Genomic DNA, 18,242 nt, shown 5'->3' with positions numbered 1-18,242 from the left:
CAAATGAAAAGCGAAAGAACGTTGTCAAGGCATATCCCTTAAGTACTTGATCTAACATTGTTTTTGTTTTTTTTATACTCGCGGTTGAGCATAAAGTTCAGCTAACGTCTAAACATTTGGACTTTGCAAATTGCAATTCCTCTTGAATTACAGTGATGAAGAGTAGTAAACATATACACCTGCAAGTATCCCAGAACCCATCAGTTATACAAACCAGTCAGTTTACTATATACGGATTATAAAAATTATTTGTAGCCTATTAAATATTTTAATATATAAAATTATGTTTTAAAATACCTTTTTATATTTTCCATAATGGATTAGGAATCCAATGGCAAATGAGTATGGTTTGGTTCTTTTCATTTTTAGACTGAACGTGTAAATTCCCATAACATGAATCTCAGTTTTCATTCATTCAGCTTTGTAGCATAATTAACAGCAACATTCTATGTTTATACAAGATTGATAAATGTAGCACTTGGTCCCTAAAGAAAACACATTCACAGTATAGACCTAAACTCCTTACATGCATACTGTTTACATTGTTGAGCTGATTTATGAGGCTCTTATGTTGAGCCTTTGCTTTTCAATTGATATCCAGACTACAAGCGTTTGTCTTTCAGAGGTTTGGGAACTTACCTTGTTATAACGTTCATGGGGGACAGACTGAAGCACAATAGGTTCCATGGTGGATACATTAGCGAACTCAACTTCTGGGATGTAAAGAGCACAAACCACATGGGCCCAACCTAAACAAGACAGATGATATATTATCAGTAGATGATGTATCAAACGGCTAAGATTAAATTATTCCTTTATTGTTATGGGAACTAGCTTTGAAGTTGCAACTGGGTTTAACGGCATAAAAAAAGTGTCACTAAAATACAATCCATTATTTTTTTTATTATAAATCAATTGCATAACATTTAAATTTCTCATTAATTAAAGATGATACAAATATGTTGCTTAAAAACATGCATAATACAATAAAAGAAACATTTAATTTAATGTGCGTCTGCTGACTGTCACAATTAGGGATGCACCGATACCACTTTTTTGGAAAACGAGTACGAGTACGAGTACTTGCATTTCAGTACTCGCCGATACCGATACCGAGTACTTAATAAAAAAACAAAAAAAACATTATTTAAATATTTTTATATACGGGTTTTTAGGTCCTTGATTAAATTACTTGGGTAACACTTTATTTCGATAGTCCACTTTACTAACTATAAGTAACTTTTCAATTACATGTCAACTAACTGTCATTAGAGTATTAGTAGACTAGAGTATTAGTACGATCAGCTTAATATCTGATAACACTTTATTTATTTGGTCCCCCAACAGACATTCAACTGACTATAAGTAACTTGGCGACTACAAGTAAACTTATTCTCCTAATCCAAAGCCATTCACTTTGAAATTGTTCCACACCAGTGATGCACGGGTTGATCCAAAATGAGCGGGTGCCTGCGCCGCGGATGATATTCGGGTCGCGGTCGGTCAGGTCGTTTGGAAAAAAATGCCAATTAAACCTTTGTATTTATATAGTACTAGATAGAATTTTCTATGAAATATATAGGCCGAATTTATTTATTGGCTGAATAACTGGCACGAAGATGACACACAAGCTCATTCTAAACAGTTCTCAGTTCTGTACTGGTGTGATCCGAGAACCGCTGTACCTCTGCGTTCGTTACTACGCGGATGCGCAGTATCAGCAGTATCAACAACATGTCTCAGTTCAGTGAACTGTTAGAGTTACTGGAGTAAAATATAATTCGGGATATTGGTTTATTTCAACTCGGAGGGACTGTCAGGCATGTCTGAAAGTGAGTAACTGTAGTAACTTGTGGATCAGCACTGACGCAAGACGTGAACTGATGCGAATGATTCAGTTCGATTTAGCGTACTGGTTCGACCGGTTCATTAAAAAGAACCGATTCGTTCACGAACCGGCCATGTCTATGATCACTAGTCTGCAGAGAGATGGAGGCGGCAAGAGAAAAGGTGATAGAAAGAGTAAGTGTGGGAGACATTTACCGAAATAATGAAAGATGATGACCAAAGTGCTGCCTTTGTTATATGTAGGCTACGTCTTCTTGCGATGCTGTGTTGTTACACGTTTATGGCCCAATGACGCGATGAGCATGTACTACTTTTAAAAAATACGGTCAGGATTCAGGAAGAGGGTCGGGTACAATATTTTCTTACTTTTTTTGTGGTCCGAGTAGCGGGCGGGTAGTTGAAAACGTTGGTAGTGTGCGGGTTGTTTATACATTGACCCGCGCATCACTGTTCCACACGGCTGACATGTCTCCCCCTCTCCCCGCTCTGAGCTGCAGCCGGAGCCTGGGGGTGGGCACTCGGCGCCTGTGATTAACCCATTTCTCAGAACATGGTATCGGTCCCCGGTATCGGGGGACTTTTAACGAGTACGAGTACTTTAGAAAATGTGGTATCGAGGCCGATACCAGATACCGGTATCGGTATCGGTGCATCCCTAGTCACAATCATTTTCTGTTATTTATTATTATTATTTTTTTTAAAGAGCCCCCATTCATTTGTTTGCTTACAGTCATTACCTACAGGGCACGCCTGGCTTCCTCCACAGTGTGAAAAACACTTATTAAAGCATGTGGGCTGAGTGTGACCGCAAAGACGAAACACCCAGGACTGAAAGAGGCAGAGGCATATTCTCTCCTGCCTAGCGTCTAGACCAAGTGTTGAACCATAGGGTGTCAGCCACAAGTACACTACATAAATATTATATAATAATTTCAGACTACTACTTAACTTTTCCTCCACATCAACTGTCTCAACCACAAAACAGAATTGATTTAGATTTAATGACCATATTCTGCAATATGTTTGTAAAAGGCAAGCAGATACTATTGATATCGTTGATATTAACCTGAGCAAATGAGTTCTGGTTATCCAGCGCAAGGGCACAATAACAGGCCTAAACTTAAAGGTGAACCCATGAACTGTCTTTGACCCCAGCCTAAAGGGACAGGGAGGTGGGTTTTGTTGTTTTGAAGTCCCTCCAAGAATCCAGCAGAAGCCTATAAAACCAGGCAATAAAACCCAAGCACACCCCAAAGAACTTCTAAACCCCTCAAACAGAAGGGTGGCACACTTAAAAAGAGAATGATTTGCCAAAGACGCCTTTAGCTGAGCATATAGTCCTCAAACAATCTTTTTACTTTAGATTCTAGTTAAAAAAGTCAAATCCAGGGGACTAAAGCAACAGTAAAAACTGAAAGGCTCTAGCAATGGTCTATGAACATTTCAAAAGGGATGAGTTTTTATTTCTTTGCATGCGTTTCAACATGCTATTGCGGCAGGTATATGCCACTACTCCGGTGTTTTCAAATGGGATTATTCTTGTGTTTGCATAACTCAACAGTAGCAACACCTGTAAAAACCTCTCCCATGAGCTGGTCTAAGGAACGAGGAGGACTTTGCAGCTGAGTTTTACTCCTCAGTTGGCTAAAATGTAAAGGTTTCTCTAAAGCAAATCGTGAACACTTAAATCTCACATGTGAGATATGGTTCAAACAAGCTCTTTCTAAATAAGGACAAAACATGGAAGGCTTATCTCGAGGCATTTCAAAAGGCTTTAAAAATCCAAGCCAAAAAAAGAGACATGGTCTGAAACAGCTAAAGCGTAAGCCTGGGGTAATGATGTTTCCCTCATGGCCGTTAAACAGCTCACCACCCCTAAAGATGGGGCATGGTCCCGCAGCTGTGTACCATGCCATGTTTACAGTCTCTGAACTGCCCTTGCCGTGAACCCGGAGCATGAAGAAGAGTCGTCCCCTCTCAGCCCCACAATGACCCCGCTGAGACCGCCCACCCATAAAAACAAGGTGAGAGACAAACATGCATACTTCCTAACCCCCTTTGCTCAATTATTCTGAAAAATAAGAAGACAAAATCTGCCCCATGTGCCAAAAAAATTCCAAGACTACGTCAAACTCTTGGATCATTCAAAAGCAGTTAAGATGTTAAAAGAAGAAATGGTTAAAAAAATTATTCATTCCTGAAATCCAAATTAGATTATTTTGAGGTGAGACATGAATAAAAAAATATAACTAATTAACAGCTTATTTATGAGACATAGTATAATATCCTTTAGACAGTAGAATTTCTGTGATAATTAAAACTGTCAGAGGATATCAGTGAAATACTCCATAGAAGAGATAATCAATCCACTATATATACATATATATATATATATATATATATTTTTTTTTATATTGACTTTCATTAGAGGCGACAAAATAGAAAGGTGTCATCCTCATCAGCACATATGTTCCTCTCAAGAGCTTCACATAATTGTATCACCTCACAATAAAACTGGGATGAGAGATAATAGTAAAACTGCTAACCCAAAGATTTTATAAAATATTTTGTCTCTTTCACACTCAACCATCAAAAAAGTATTTTATGCTACAGGCCTATATTTAGCTACTGAGTAACTGCAGTCTGTTCTTGCAATGACATGTAGATAAGTAAGTAAAAACAATCAGGATAAAGTTAGATGTCCTACCTCCATTATCTGTTCGTTTCAGCGCTCCGTCTTTGTGGGGACACAGCTCACACCTCTGCGAAAAGAGGAGAAATAACATGAACCCACACTCCATCCAACGATCTGCAGGCCAGACACAGCTCTGAGGGCTTTCAGGAGCTCTACTTCAGACATGGACATCAAACTTAAGCAGAGTTTAGAGGTTAGACATAATTTTCTTCCTTGAAACTAGAAAACAGAGCATCTTGGCAAAAGTGATCAATGAAACTGTACACAAGAGCCTTTGATAGTTCACAGGAGCTGGAAAAAATCCACTGCTGCAACCCTGAAGAGCTGCTTCTATGTAGGATAAAATAGGATCTGCTCTGCTAAAGGAGAAAAACTGGTTTAGACAACCGTTTTCTGAAACAAAAGACAGGACAAGAAGAAAAAAACCCTCGGAATAGAAGACGAATGATCAAATGAAGACAGTTACTACCCTTTTTTGAACAACAAAACCCACAGATGGTTGAAAGTGTCCTAAAGAAATGGGACCTGACACAGCACATCATGCATATACACTATGACATTTCACTCATCTTCAAAGCCTTGAACAGGGTTAGATATTGGGGCATAACATTGTGCTTGGAACCATGCCGTTATTTGCCACATACCACTATGTTCAAAGTTTTTAAGCTTCTGCTCAGTCTGCTGTCCTCCTCCTCTTTGTTACAGGTGGTGGACAGTCCTCCTCCTTCAGGGGTCTGCCAGCTCGGCTTTCTCCCCCTCCACCCTTTAATCTTTGGGAACGAAGTGGCAGAGCAGGGCACAAATAGGGGAAAAAAATGGGCTCATTTTTAGTAAGTGGAGGAATGAGGACAAATGCAGCAATTTGGTTTCATATTTGACCTATCGGTAAGTCCGCCCCCCTTAGTTACTGTTCAAGTGGGACTTAAATATGCCAGGTATCGATATATAAAAGATTTTAAAATAATTACAAGATTAATTTGGAAGCAAGGGTTTACAGATCACAATGCAAGCGGGAGAAGCCTCACGTTACGTTCGTCACGATCACAGAAAAACAACATCCAGGATCAACATTGTTAATGTACCGTAAGACTGTAACGGGTAAGATTAAATAATTTAGGTACTGAATTGTAGACCAGTCTGTACATGACATGAGAACAGTTAGCTATTTAGGTTTGTACATTAGTATGGACTCACTAACTTTAATTGTAACTTAATGAGAGTATGACAACCAGAAAATTAACATTTTCGTCTTCATTGAGATTGGGGTTGAATCCTTAGAGAACCAGGTTACTGCACCCAGATCATTGATATTATAAATAAACCGTATTTAGTCATATTGCGCAGATAATTGTTTTGGGGTTTTTTTGCAAATCTTATCACACTTTTGAAACATGCTGGGGAAGGAGTGCACAGTACGGTGATTCATTCAATACATGAATAATACCCATGCTTATCCTCTCAGGATAGCTGGAAGCAGTGTTACAAGTACCCCAGGCACATCGTTTCACAATTTTTGTAGCATAAACACCAAACCCATGAGAGCTTTGGATCTTCCAATAATTCTCTATGGCGCTGCCATTGGCTCATCTGTGTTCGAGGGGAGGGGCTTACCTATAGGTCAATTATGCTTTCGGAATACAAAAAAAAAAAGGCTTCAAGTTTTAAAAATGCTCCAGCAAGAAATCTTTCTGATAATGCAAGGCAAGCTATGATTTTGACAAATCTTTAGGTTTGGATTGGTTAGAAGTGGCAAAAAGGCCACAAAATTATAACATGACAAACCTGTGGTTAAAAATATATGGAAGAAAAATCCTGTTCATTTTCAAAATAAGAGTAGCTGCCATTGAATAATGTCTCTAACCTCATAAAAGGTGTTATGTGGGATGCCTTGTTTTGTCATGAATCCAGATCCTTCAACAAAAAGGCCCACATAATGGGTTACGTGACAGTTTTCCCCTTCTTGTGACCCACTATTCTTCTGCTCTAAACTGCCACTTAGGTTTCATGCTTCCCTGACAGCTCGCACAAGTAACATGTACAGCCATCAGATCGTTGAGCTCCGAGGAAACCGCTTTAACTGCCAACACAACTTTGCAAATCTTAACCATTTGTTTCCTTTACCCCAACCACCATCTTCTATTCATAAATACTAGAACAGCATGTATTTTAAGCTATAGCATGCTTTATGAAAAGGGGTCATTACTCAGGATGATATCATTGAATACAACACATAGTAAAATGTTGAATAAAAACATAGAGACTGCATTTATCACTCAACTTTTGCTTCTTATATATTATGTGATAATTTATAAAATAAAAAAGCATACTACTTATTTGCAAGTAGCGGTAATCATTATGTTAACCACATAACAGAAAATGAAAATAAATATCTTAGCTAGGGGTAGGTGGGCAAGTGCCTTACCAGCCAATAGCCTTAAGCCATGTCCACACAAATACTTTTTCATTCGAAAACGTATATTTTTCTCTTCGGTTTGGCCTTTCGTCCACACTGAGATGGCGTTTTAAGTCAATGAAAACGTAGCTTTTGGAATATGCTCTCCAAAGTGGATACATTTGAAAACGCTGTTTTCACGCTGTAGTGTGGAGGTATTTGAAAACGATGATGTAAGTTTAGTCATGTGATTCATGTTGTACCAATACCAATACTTCTAAAAGTGAATTTAGAAGTTTCTCATCCACACCGAAACATCCGAAAAAGCTAGTGTGGACGGATAGCGTTTTGAAACGAAAATGCCGCTTTCAAATATATACGAAATTACGGATTAATGTGGACGTAGCCTTAAGGGGGGGGGGGGGGGGGGGTCGCACACCGGACGAGAAGCGCAGCACCGCCACGTCTAGGACAACTCCAGGTATCGCACACTGGGTGGGCAGTCTGCGCACATTCTAATCGTGCAAGCTCAATTTTGAATCAACTCATGGTAGAAGAGCTGCACGATGTGAGAGTTTTAACTTGATTTATTATTTATTTTTATGCTTGATTGAAGAATAATAGCTGATGTTTGAACGTTAATCAAGTAAAAAAGTGTCTATCACGTTAAGTCTTGTTTTGTTGAAATGTTTTAAGTTGTCTAAGCAACTATGTCACGAAATACAATAGTATTTATTTAGCTAGCATTTAGCTAACCCGAGTGAAAACAGCACAGGTTGAAGCCATGTACATTAACAATGATTAGGGATGCACCGAAATGAAAATTCTTGGCCGAAACCGAAAACCGAAAAAGAGGAAACCAAGGCCGAAAACCGAAACACCGAAAGAAATTATGCCAATTATCAGTATCATTGCATTTATGGCTATGACTGTGTACAAACGTTACTAAAATCAAGGCATTGCAATTGCATAAATTAATATAAATAAATAAATTACAAATTATGCAAATATTTATTTAGCACAATGCACAGTATAAAATAAAATTCAAACTAAAATGTTTTTGACCCCACTCATGTGTACATTAAATAATAATCTAATGGCCTGCAGAAAGGTTTTAAAATTAAATGTTCTCTCAAAAACAAAGCCGAGTGCAAACTTCTTCTCATCACACCAGCACCCTTTGCACGTCTAAATTAGTTTCTTACATTTTAAAAATTTAGCATACAATAGCATAAAAAGCCTTTTTAAATGAACAAAGGTCCATGATTAATACAAATGTACATGAAACTTAACAAAACATGTTTAGTGAATGTAGAAAATATTTAAGAGAGGATTTAGTTCTATACATACATGTTCCCATATATATTTTTTTGTAATGTCACACAAGTAATAATCTCATGGTTTACTGGGTTTTACATGATTATTTTTGTATTGGTGGTGGTATACTAAAAAATAAACATTGTCATGTGTTTATCTTTCTTCTTCTCACCGATTCCTAATGGTTAGAGGACAGTTACTTGAGTCGTCCCCTGTCGTTTCAAGGAATAGTACAACGGAGAGCGGGTCCAGTATAAACGCCTCGACCGTTTGGAGCGGTGCGCGCGCTGTCTGAGGAGACTTGCGCATACTTTCGCCTGCCTCCGCAGCGCGAGTCTCCACAGTTTATACTTGACCCGCTCGCATCCGGAGTCGTTGTCATGGCGGCGCGCATTGTTTAGAGCAGATATAGGTGGATAAACAAGGCTTCCGTCTCCTCGCGGGTTCAGATTCACTGAAATACGTCCGCACCGCAAACATGTTGCTTCAGACAAGCACGTGCAGGTCGCGGTTTCTGTTTGCGTCGTCACAACATTTCGGCCGTATTGTTTCGGTGATAAAAGTCTTTCGGCCGAAAACCGAAAATGCACTTTTGGGCCATTTTCGGACGAAAATTTTCGGTGGCCGAATATTCGGTGCATCCCTAACAATGATTTGAGACAAATAAATGTAAATTTATTATAAAACTGCAAATGGCACTCTGTGGCGCGGCAGGGTTTTGAACAAGGTCCTGAGCCGTAGCTGGGTGCCGCAGACAGAGGCCGAATGGCGCCGCCGGTGCCACTTATATGAAATAATGTGTTCGAATTGTAAACACATGGCGCTGCGCTTCTCGTCCAGAGTGCGACCCCCTTTAGTAATCCTGAAGACATTGACTAGCTTGTTCAGGAGTATTTGATTAGGGTTGGATCTCAACTCTGCAACTCTCTAGGACCAAACTACGCCTGGTCTGAACCATAAAGAAGATTTTTCAGTACAAATATGATATTTTCAAAAAATCTGTTTAATATCACATTAGTAAGTCTGATAACATCTGTTATACATACACACCTAAGAGTCCTGACAGTCCAGACAAATTAAAAAAAAAAACTTTTTAAAAAGACCAAACAGAGAAAATGCTTCATAATTACTGTTGTACATTGACTGTACATTGTACATTTTTCATTGACTTTTCTGAACTACCACTGGTTGTGAATAGTGCTAAAATAACTTTCTCTGAAAAGCTGAAAAACCTAGGGGTGTAACGATTCACTCGTTTTCTCGATGCATCGATTATAAATCCTGGCGATGCATATGCATCGATCCTGAAACATGTATTTTGAATCGTGAATCGTTTATTTACGTGAATAATCGATTTAAAAGGCTAAGAATCGAATTAATCACGATTTTATAGCGATTCAGTGGTTTAAAATATATAAACACAACCTTAAAGTGTTCCTGGTACAAGCTGCCTCACGCGTTGGCCGTACTACGACATCCGCATTTGATTGGTTTCAGGCGCTCACACACCCCTGATTTCTCACGCTGAAGCCCGGTCGGTCAAATGCCTGAAAGATGAGTTTATCTTTCTACCTGTTGAGCTACTCATGTCGTGATCAGCTTGTATTACCGCAAATTTAAAATCTCCCGGAATCTAGAGCGAGCGTGCATACGAGACAGAGGTTGTGCTCCAAACCGCGTATCGCGCGTTCACACACGGCTGCACGCACTCGGCAGAGAGGGAAAGCGAGCGAGAGACCACCTTGCGTGTACGGAGAAGAGTCCATGTAATAAATGAATGAAAGCGTTTTATTTCATAGTGCCCATGCAATGGCATGGCAGCTTTATCAATGGCTTGAGCGGTTTTCCTCAAAACTATTGCTTTCTCGACAGAGAGCTCAGCTGGAGAGCTCAAACATGGACTGCTCGAAAATCTGTAGTTAACGTTATGAAAGCATGAGAGCTATGGGACCGAGCGCGAGCAAAATCCAGTGAAAAGATGATAACGAGTGCACTGAGAGGACGCAAAATGAAACTAATGAAAACGTCTCCATTAATTTGTGCATGTAGTCATTTAATGCAATACTTTTAAAGCCTTTTTCAAAATATTTGCTACTTGCAAATGCTAATTTGTAGGCCATTGAATTTTTTTTTATAATAATATATTCATTAAAATTAAAAACAAACATGAGCTAACATTAACAATGGACAAAATCCCCACTATCTGATTCCCGAAGGCCGCTGTAGGCTAATTCAAAACCAGACAAAGATGGATGAAGCATTGAAATAATACTATAATGCATATAAAAAATTAAGAATCGAATTAATCGAATCGCATCGAATTTGGATGTGAATCGCATCGAATCGAATCGTTCTGAATTTGCACAAATCGTTCATGAATCGAAAACCTATGAATCGTGAATCGAATCGATTCGCTGTCTACCCAAAGATTCACAGCCCTAGAAAAACCACACTTGACATAAAAACCACACAGATGACAAACACACACTTTCAATTAAAAAAAAAATCTATCTTGCGATGAAATATGTTCTCTGTTGAGACAAATCTTGCGATGTCCTAAACTGCCTGGATAATTAAACAACGTATGCTGTGGTCCATTAATGACACATCCGAGTTGCAAACGAATGACTCATTTGAACCAATTCACTTTAATGAGTGGTTAAAACAACTGATCTGTCCAACACTAAACTCAAGAGACATAAATCGGGAACACTTTACAATAAGGTTCTTTACAATAAGAAACAATGGGCTGATGTATAATTGTTGTTCAAGTTCAGACAGGTAACGTTAATCTTTCACTCAAAATCGTTCAATACTGTTTATGCATCAGTAAGTCAAGCCAGTGACTATAATATCAACTTCACATCGTTTCTTTTAGTAAGATGAAAAAAAACGTATTTAAATTGTGAATAAATTATATACAGAATTACAGAAAGCGATCAAAGAACAATCTTTCCACACAGCGCGAGTTTATCTGGACACTTGCCAAACTCGTTATGAATTTAATGACGCACGTTACACTGCACAACGAAGCTCTTACTGTATTTACATGATTGTGTCTGCATTAAGGCCAATTTATACTTCTGCGTAGGGTGCGCGCAGTAGGTACGGCGTAGCATACGCACAGACGCGTCCCATACCGCGTACCCTTCCGCGTTGCCTGACGCGCACCTCTTCAAAAATGTAACTACACGTCGCGACGACGCGGACCGCAAGATCGGTGATTGGTCGGCTTGGTAGCATCGTATTTCCTCATACGCATTTCCGCACGTACCTTCTCCTCCGACGTCTTCTCTCATTTCTGCCTTTCAGTTTTAGTAATTTCACTAATATGAACTGTTTTTCCACCCCAATAAGCTCCAACTCCAACATGATCCACTCTCTTTCAGTCGCTATTGCTTGTAGTAATCTAGCCGCGAGGAATCTAAACACAGTGGAACATTAAAACCCTCCGCCGCCTCCTAGCGTTTCGGAGCAGTACTGCAGAGCAACCAATACCTGAACGCAGAAGTATAAATGCTCACAACGGCGTCGCCTACGTGCGTAGCCAACGCCGTACACTACGGCGTACCCTCGACGCAGAAGTATAAATCAGCCTTTAGTGAAAGCAGAGAAGGCAGAAACTGCACTGCAATGATAATATCTTCATCCTCGCGATCGACAGACTGTCCTCTGCTTGCTCAATGCTCATCACAGCAACATTTTATGTGATGGGAATAGTTCTAAATACTTCAAAAACATCTCACGATTTGTCAATCTCGATAGCTGTTATAGCAAAAACATATAATAGCTGTAGTAAATTTATTCGAGAGAGTTTGACATGTAATACATGGCTATTTCATATGCAAGCATGTCAGCCAATCACAGCAGAGGCCGATTACACACAGCAGACTTCAAACAGAGCGTTCAAAGCAGAGGATAAAATCAGGCTCGGAAAAATGCCTTTTATTTCTAAATTTTGACTATTTTTGATCTAAAAAAAACATACTAACATTATAAGGGCAACCCAGGAAACATTATAAAATATTTTTAAAAAACATTCTAGGGCACCTTTAAAGCTACAAAAAGGACATTCAGTCAAGAACTGGGTGATTTTCTCTTTTTCTTTTAACTAACAACAATAACAGGCAGATGCATATATTAGGCTGCTGTCACTTTAAGGCCTCATCCACACAAATTGTATATACTGAAACACTTTTTATTTTCTCCCATCTGTTTATGTTCACTTAAGACATAACCACTGGGGTTTACTTTTAGGCATGCACCCGAAATTCAAATTTCACTTTGCTTGTCCGACAGTGTTCTGCTCCGTGTCGGAGCAAGGCCACAGAAAGCTGCATGCGGTCTCTTTCATGCTTTTAATAACCCTTTTTAATATCAAGCACATCCCATTTTATGAAAGTCAAATTACATGCAAGTCTGGGCTTTTAGCGAGAGAAAACCCAATGACACCATCATTGTTTTATCTTGATTATCGTGTTCTCATAATCATTGAGAGTAAAAATCTAAAAAATCTAGTTTCGATTAATCACACAGGCCTAGTTGTAGTTACCAGACAAAACATTGATAAAAATGATGTTTGTCCATGCATACCCTGATCTTAAATGTACTATATTCTATAAACTGTCTGATCACAGGGCATTATTATAATACTGAATGCCTAAATGTCCATTGCCTGACCTTCAACCATGTTTATTTTAATATGTCCCCTCAACCTGGCTACCAAAGCTTTTGGAACTATAAAGCCCACTGCACACAGAGTTCGAAATTCGCATCTGAAATTTTCGCACGTTAAAAAAAAATCCGACCTCACGTTATGTCAATCACGCTTGCACACTGCCCCCGAAACTTTCGTCCGTCATAAAAAAATTCGGATCGGGTTCGATTTTCTGCATTTTTCGCATCCACAGCCAGCATTTTAAAAGGTTTTTTTTTTGACAATTCAGGGCCGGGGGAACTTGTTCCACACATAATTGCACAGGCGCAGTCCTTTAAGTTTCGGTTTTCAATTCGATCAAGTGTTTATATGTTCTCTCGATCAGATTAGAAAAGGAATAAACCTCCCCTTTCTATCAGATCGAAATTTCGAATCAATTTAGGTAAGCCAATTTGATAACTAATGTATTATTTGGGTACAATATATAACCTGTAGCCTACAGCTGTTCTGTCTGCCCAGCGTTTCCGTGTGTGTGTCTATATCTTAGACATAACTGCCAGTCTCTGTTCAGGATCGATTGGTTCACAGAAATTGGTGGTCTTCTTTTTAATATGTGGCTCCAGAATCGCTAGCAAAGCATCAAACTGTTCAACTGTCATTCTGAAGTAAATTTTTAATCGCTCTGGATAAAGGAGGTGGAACTCTCATTCCTCGGCGCAATTTCAGGATTGGATGGACCCAATATTTTCTCTTTCTTCTCTTTTCCATAAGAGAGAGGGCAACAACAAAATCATCCACACTGCTTGATGAATCCATTTTTATTTTTGTGAGTTTTTTCCGCAAAAGGTTTAATAAATACGCATCGGACTCAGTGTACAAGGTTTCTGTGCGTGACAAGTTTTAGGCTGACGAACAAGAAAAAAACCGCATAGGAAAATTTCAGACTCAGTGTGCAATGGCCTTAGGAGACAAGTTACAATTACCAGTTCAAAGTATCAATAATAAATATTATCTGTCTAATGGAAACTGCAGAAAAATCCACAATCTACAAAAAGAGGAAGGAGATCCGGACTTCAGCAAAACAGATAAAGAAAATTTTGTATAAAGATTGGAAAGAGGAAACTCACCACCCTGGCAGCCCGTTCCTGTGATTCACATTTCCTGCAGAACCAGGGGCCTGTGGGGACTTGGACAATACCATAGCAGGCTGAAACAACAGGAATGAAGGACAAATGAGATGATGAGACTTTCTTCCAACTACTGTTAATCTGACAGCTTTCCTATCGCTTCCTGTCAAGTTTCAAGATTAATATGAGAGTGTTAAAAATGATATTTTAAGAAATGTGAGAGCTTTTTGTAGTGCAAAAACATCTGGGTATGAAATTAACACCTGCCATCAGCTAAACGTAGGTAATTTTTGCACAGTCTGAGTTAACTCAGATGGCACGTGACTTCTTGCAACACTGACATTTTACAGGAAATACTGTTGCCTGGATGCACTTGAAGAAAGCTGTTAGGCTAGTTATATCTTGATAAGCAGACAAAACAAAAATGCAGTTTGAGCACTTTACAGAACAAAATCATGACTGAAGTTTTCATGTTCTCGTGTCACTGGTCTCAAAACAGTTTGTCTTATTCTTATTATTGTTTAAATTTACAGTGAAGATCACTCATAAATATTTTGTCATTTTTTAGCTCTGGTTGACTGTCAAGGTCAAGTAAAAGTGCAAAGAGAATCCTTTTTTTGTTCAATGCAAAGGTCTTTGCGTGTTTGTTTAATTTCACATAGGCTTGTGCAATGTAAAATGTATTTAATACATCAGAGCTGAGAACATTTAAAATAGCTGATGGAAAAACCAGCTATTGACAATGTTATTTCTACACTGAACAAAATTTAAAGACATGCAAGTATACCAATTTCTGTTTCATAGGCTAGTTATTTATGTGCAAATACAAATTAACATGCAATTCCGCTTTCCATTAGCAGGCAGGAAACTAAGCAAAATGTTTTGCTGCAACAATGTCACAAACAGTCATCTAATCAATAGTCACATCAAATGATTGCCCAAACACTAACAATATCATCTGTCTAACGTTACAAGTCTAAAGGGGACAACTTTACCCATTTGTACTGCATCATCTTCTGCGACCTAACAAAATAGATGCTAAAGAACGAAGTGACAGCTAAAACCAAAAATAGTACAACACATTTGAACTAAGCTTGTCAGCTATTTACATGGCACGTAGATGCAAAAACTTGTTAATCAAGTCGCAATATTTCCATTGCATGCATGTATGTATGATAATATACACCTCAATAGAAATTAACAACAGGACCTCAATGTCAAAACAGTAAAACTTCAATGACAGCCGGTCAGATTGATGCTTAAAATCAAAAACATAAAAGTTGAATTTCAAAACTCATATTTTTATTGCTACACACGTATGTAGCCATTGAGGTTCCCACAAAGACAAGATTCTTGAAACCAAGATATCACTAGGACATCTTGAAGCGTCCCACAAACTAAAAAAATGCAAGACAAATAACAACACGTGGGATAACCAATCAAGATCCTGTTAAGAGTCCGGAATTTGTTGACAGTTTTGCTGACTAGCCATAAATGTGTGTTATCAGCCTAGCCGTAATGACTTACAGAGCTAGTCTGAATGTGACTCATCTTTGTTTCCATAGCTGTGACTGACACGTTGTTGGTCCTGAGACAGTGGTGATAAAGAACAACCATGAGCGACATGCTGTTACAGCCGTGTAGCGCTCGTGCTAACGCATAACATTAGCACACAATCAGGCCTTCGGCGAACAGTTGCTTCACAACAACCGCCACACCTTAAAAACACTCCAAATTAACCGTTAAAATATTTAATATTCCCCTACTGTCATCCCAATAACACAAACAAGTGCCAGTGGATAAACTTATGCCATACTGAATGTTCGTTGAGCTAAGCTAGGCTACTATGTTATGCTAAGCTAACGTTAATTCTCTCACCATAACAGACGGGAGCTTAATCAAAACACCCGCCTCAAGTGAAATAAAATAGTCTTTTATATTTACCTTGGTGGACAGCAACGTTACAGCCGTGACCGTCGCAGTAGACGAGGGGGTTTTCGGCCCAGCCTCTCTCATCCGAACAGACGCAGCAACCACCGATCATCTCCTTCATATTACTCGCCGAGTCGTCGTCTTCCTCTGCCAGATACAGCTCGCTGGATACCATCTACCTCCAGCAACGCACAAAGACCAACAAAAATGCGGTCGGGCGTTTTTCTCACGAATCCCTATCTCCCCTGAAAGCCGTATTTTATGTTCCATTTCGATGAAAAGCCATATTTCGGTTGCGTTGTGGATGAAGGCGGTTTTTTTTGGCTCAACACACAAACCCCGTACTAAAGGCTCTCGGGATGTGGAGGCGCGTGTGCGCGCATGCGCCGAAAGGCAGAACAGGAGAGGCAGTGGAGTGGATAGAAGGCCTCTTGGGGCTGTTTGATCCACGCGGCGAACGCCATCGAATTTTAACGCGATCACGGGACAAGCTACAGTGCACTGCTCTTCTCGGTCTACGTACGATCGTCTAGGAGTTTTGATTTTAATTGAAAAGACGAAACTTTAAAGAGTATTGCATTCCTCTTAAGAATGTGGCTTGTTAATATTACACGTGCCACAAGGTGCTACATAATAATAGGCCTACCAGTTATTTTCCACGTATTTTCAAACTTTGAGTGGTATATGAAGAGTTCAGATGCAAAAGCCTCTAAATGCCATTTGAAATTTTCTTCTTTAATGATAATTTTTATCAAACTTGTATATTTAAGTTCAGTAATTTCACTTAGGCCTAAATAACAATTAATAGGTAATTATCATTGCCATTTAAGTGAAATCACTGAACTTAAATATACAGGCTTGATAAAAATTATCATTATAGAAGAAATTTTCAAATGGCACTTAGAGGTTTTTGCATCTGAACTCTTCATATTCTTTACTTAGACGTTATAGAAGAAGATACAGGCAAATAAATGAAGTATGCACACCATGGACTTGTGATCTCAACATTAATTAGGCTAAGTGGAGCTCGTTTAAACTTATTCTTATAATTTTATCCCCTAGAAGCAGGCATGTCCTATATTTGATGTTTAGTCCGTTTAGATAGGCCTACTGTAACATTTAGGCTAGTATAGGTTATAAAGAGCCTTTTGCTCTAATTCAAGTGAGCGGTATGCCGAAGTGTGACCTAAACGCCTGTCGTTTAAGCTAGCCTACTTAAGGCAAAGATTATTGTTAACACTTAACAAATGAACCAACAACAAACGTTTACCTATAAGCTTCCAGTTTCATGGCTGCTTGCATATGGGCCATGTTTGAAATGGGACCAAAACTAAAGTGCCGTTTAACATCTAAAAGTAAGCAATGTATCGGGCTTGTTTGTATCCGCTTGAAATCTTTTAGCGCCAAAATAGTGCACGTAGCCTATAACGAAATAGCCAGCACAGACATTGACCCAATGAGGACCCCGTTACAAATCACAGACCTGTACAACAGTCCAAAACACTCCTTTTTTATTTTTTTTTTACATGTTGTGGAAATCAGTACAACGTGGGTCGCTCATATTTATGAATGTCCGTAGGCCTACCATACAGTAGTAGGCCTACTTTTTGCGCACCAATTAAACTTATTCTCAATTTAAAATTTTAATCATTTCACCAATTAGAAAACATTTTACACTATTTTATTTTGATAGATGACACGAAGAAATTAATCAAGAATGACACCTCTGCGGCTTCTGGCGTTTTTTGATTTGGTCACTTTAGAATAAATTAAACTTCTAATTTATAAACGTTTAGAATAAACATTTTAACCTGTTTTGCAGTACTATCAAGATAATTTTGCAGTGCCAATAGGCATATACCCTATTCATTTATTTCCCAAATAGCCTACTTCTCACGCGTACCCTGACGTATAGCTATCTCCAAAAAATTAACAACGCGTCAATTCTACGCGGACCGCAAGCGTTGTGATTGGTGTGTTAGAACCCCTCCTTCGGATTTCACATGCTCCCTCTGTGCGGACAACGACCCAGAAGTAGGTCCGACGCCGAAGTATCCTTTAGCGTTGAATAAATATTTCGACCTGACGTGATGTCCATATCAATTCTCTGATAGTGCTTGTTGCCTAAATGTCATTGAAAATAAACTGCAGTTTAATAAGAAAGAAAGCCAATCTATTGTAGAATTAGCCATATTTTGTCTTCCCTGCCTCAGACATTTTTGACTCAGTTGTGCCTGATCAGAGTCTCACTGTCGGAGAAATATTGTGGTGGGG

The 18,242-nt window shown here is 38.9% G+C and overlaps 1 protein-coding gene across 12 annotated transcripts in view; it reads right to left on the bottom strand.

Annotated features, from left to right (window-relative positions):
• mllt10 (MLLT10 histone lysine methyltransferase DOT1L cofactor) overlaps positions 1-16,634 on the bottom strand; it is a 59,462-nt gene extending 42,828 nt beyond the window's left edge. For 4 of the 12 annotated variants that reach the window (XM_039666787.2, XM_039666788.2, XM_039666789.2 and 1 more), the window contains exons 1-5: positions 15,981-16,634; positions 14,037-14,116; positions 5,188-5,313; positions 4,556-4,610; positions 640-749 (exon numbers count right to left, since the gene is read on the bottom strand). In XM_039666787.2, the coding sequence (XP_039522721.2) occupies positions 640-749; positions 4,556-4,610; positions 5,188-5,313; positions 14,037-14,116; positions 15,981-16,143 (534 nt within the window). In that variant the 5' untranslated portion in view covers positions 16,144-16,634. The remainder of the gene's footprint in view (positions 1-639; positions 750-4,555; positions 4,611-5,187; positions 5,314-14,036; positions 14,117-15,980) is intronic. The other 8 variants (XM_039666791.2, XM_039666793.2, XM_039666794.2 and 5 more) reach the window with 6 other exon arrangements.
• Positions 16,635-18,242: the final 1,608 nt, after the last annotated feature.

This window comes from Pimephales promelas, chromosome 22 (assembly GCF_988280905.1).
Source record: "Pimephales promelas chromosome 22, fPimPro1.hap1.1, whole genome shotgun sequence".
NCBI lineage: Eukaryota > Metazoa > Chordata > Actinopteri > Cypriniformes > Leuciscidae > Pimephales > Pimephales promelas.
Note: the sequence above shows the minus strand (reverse complement) of the source record. Positions and strands in the feature narration are given on the sequence as shown.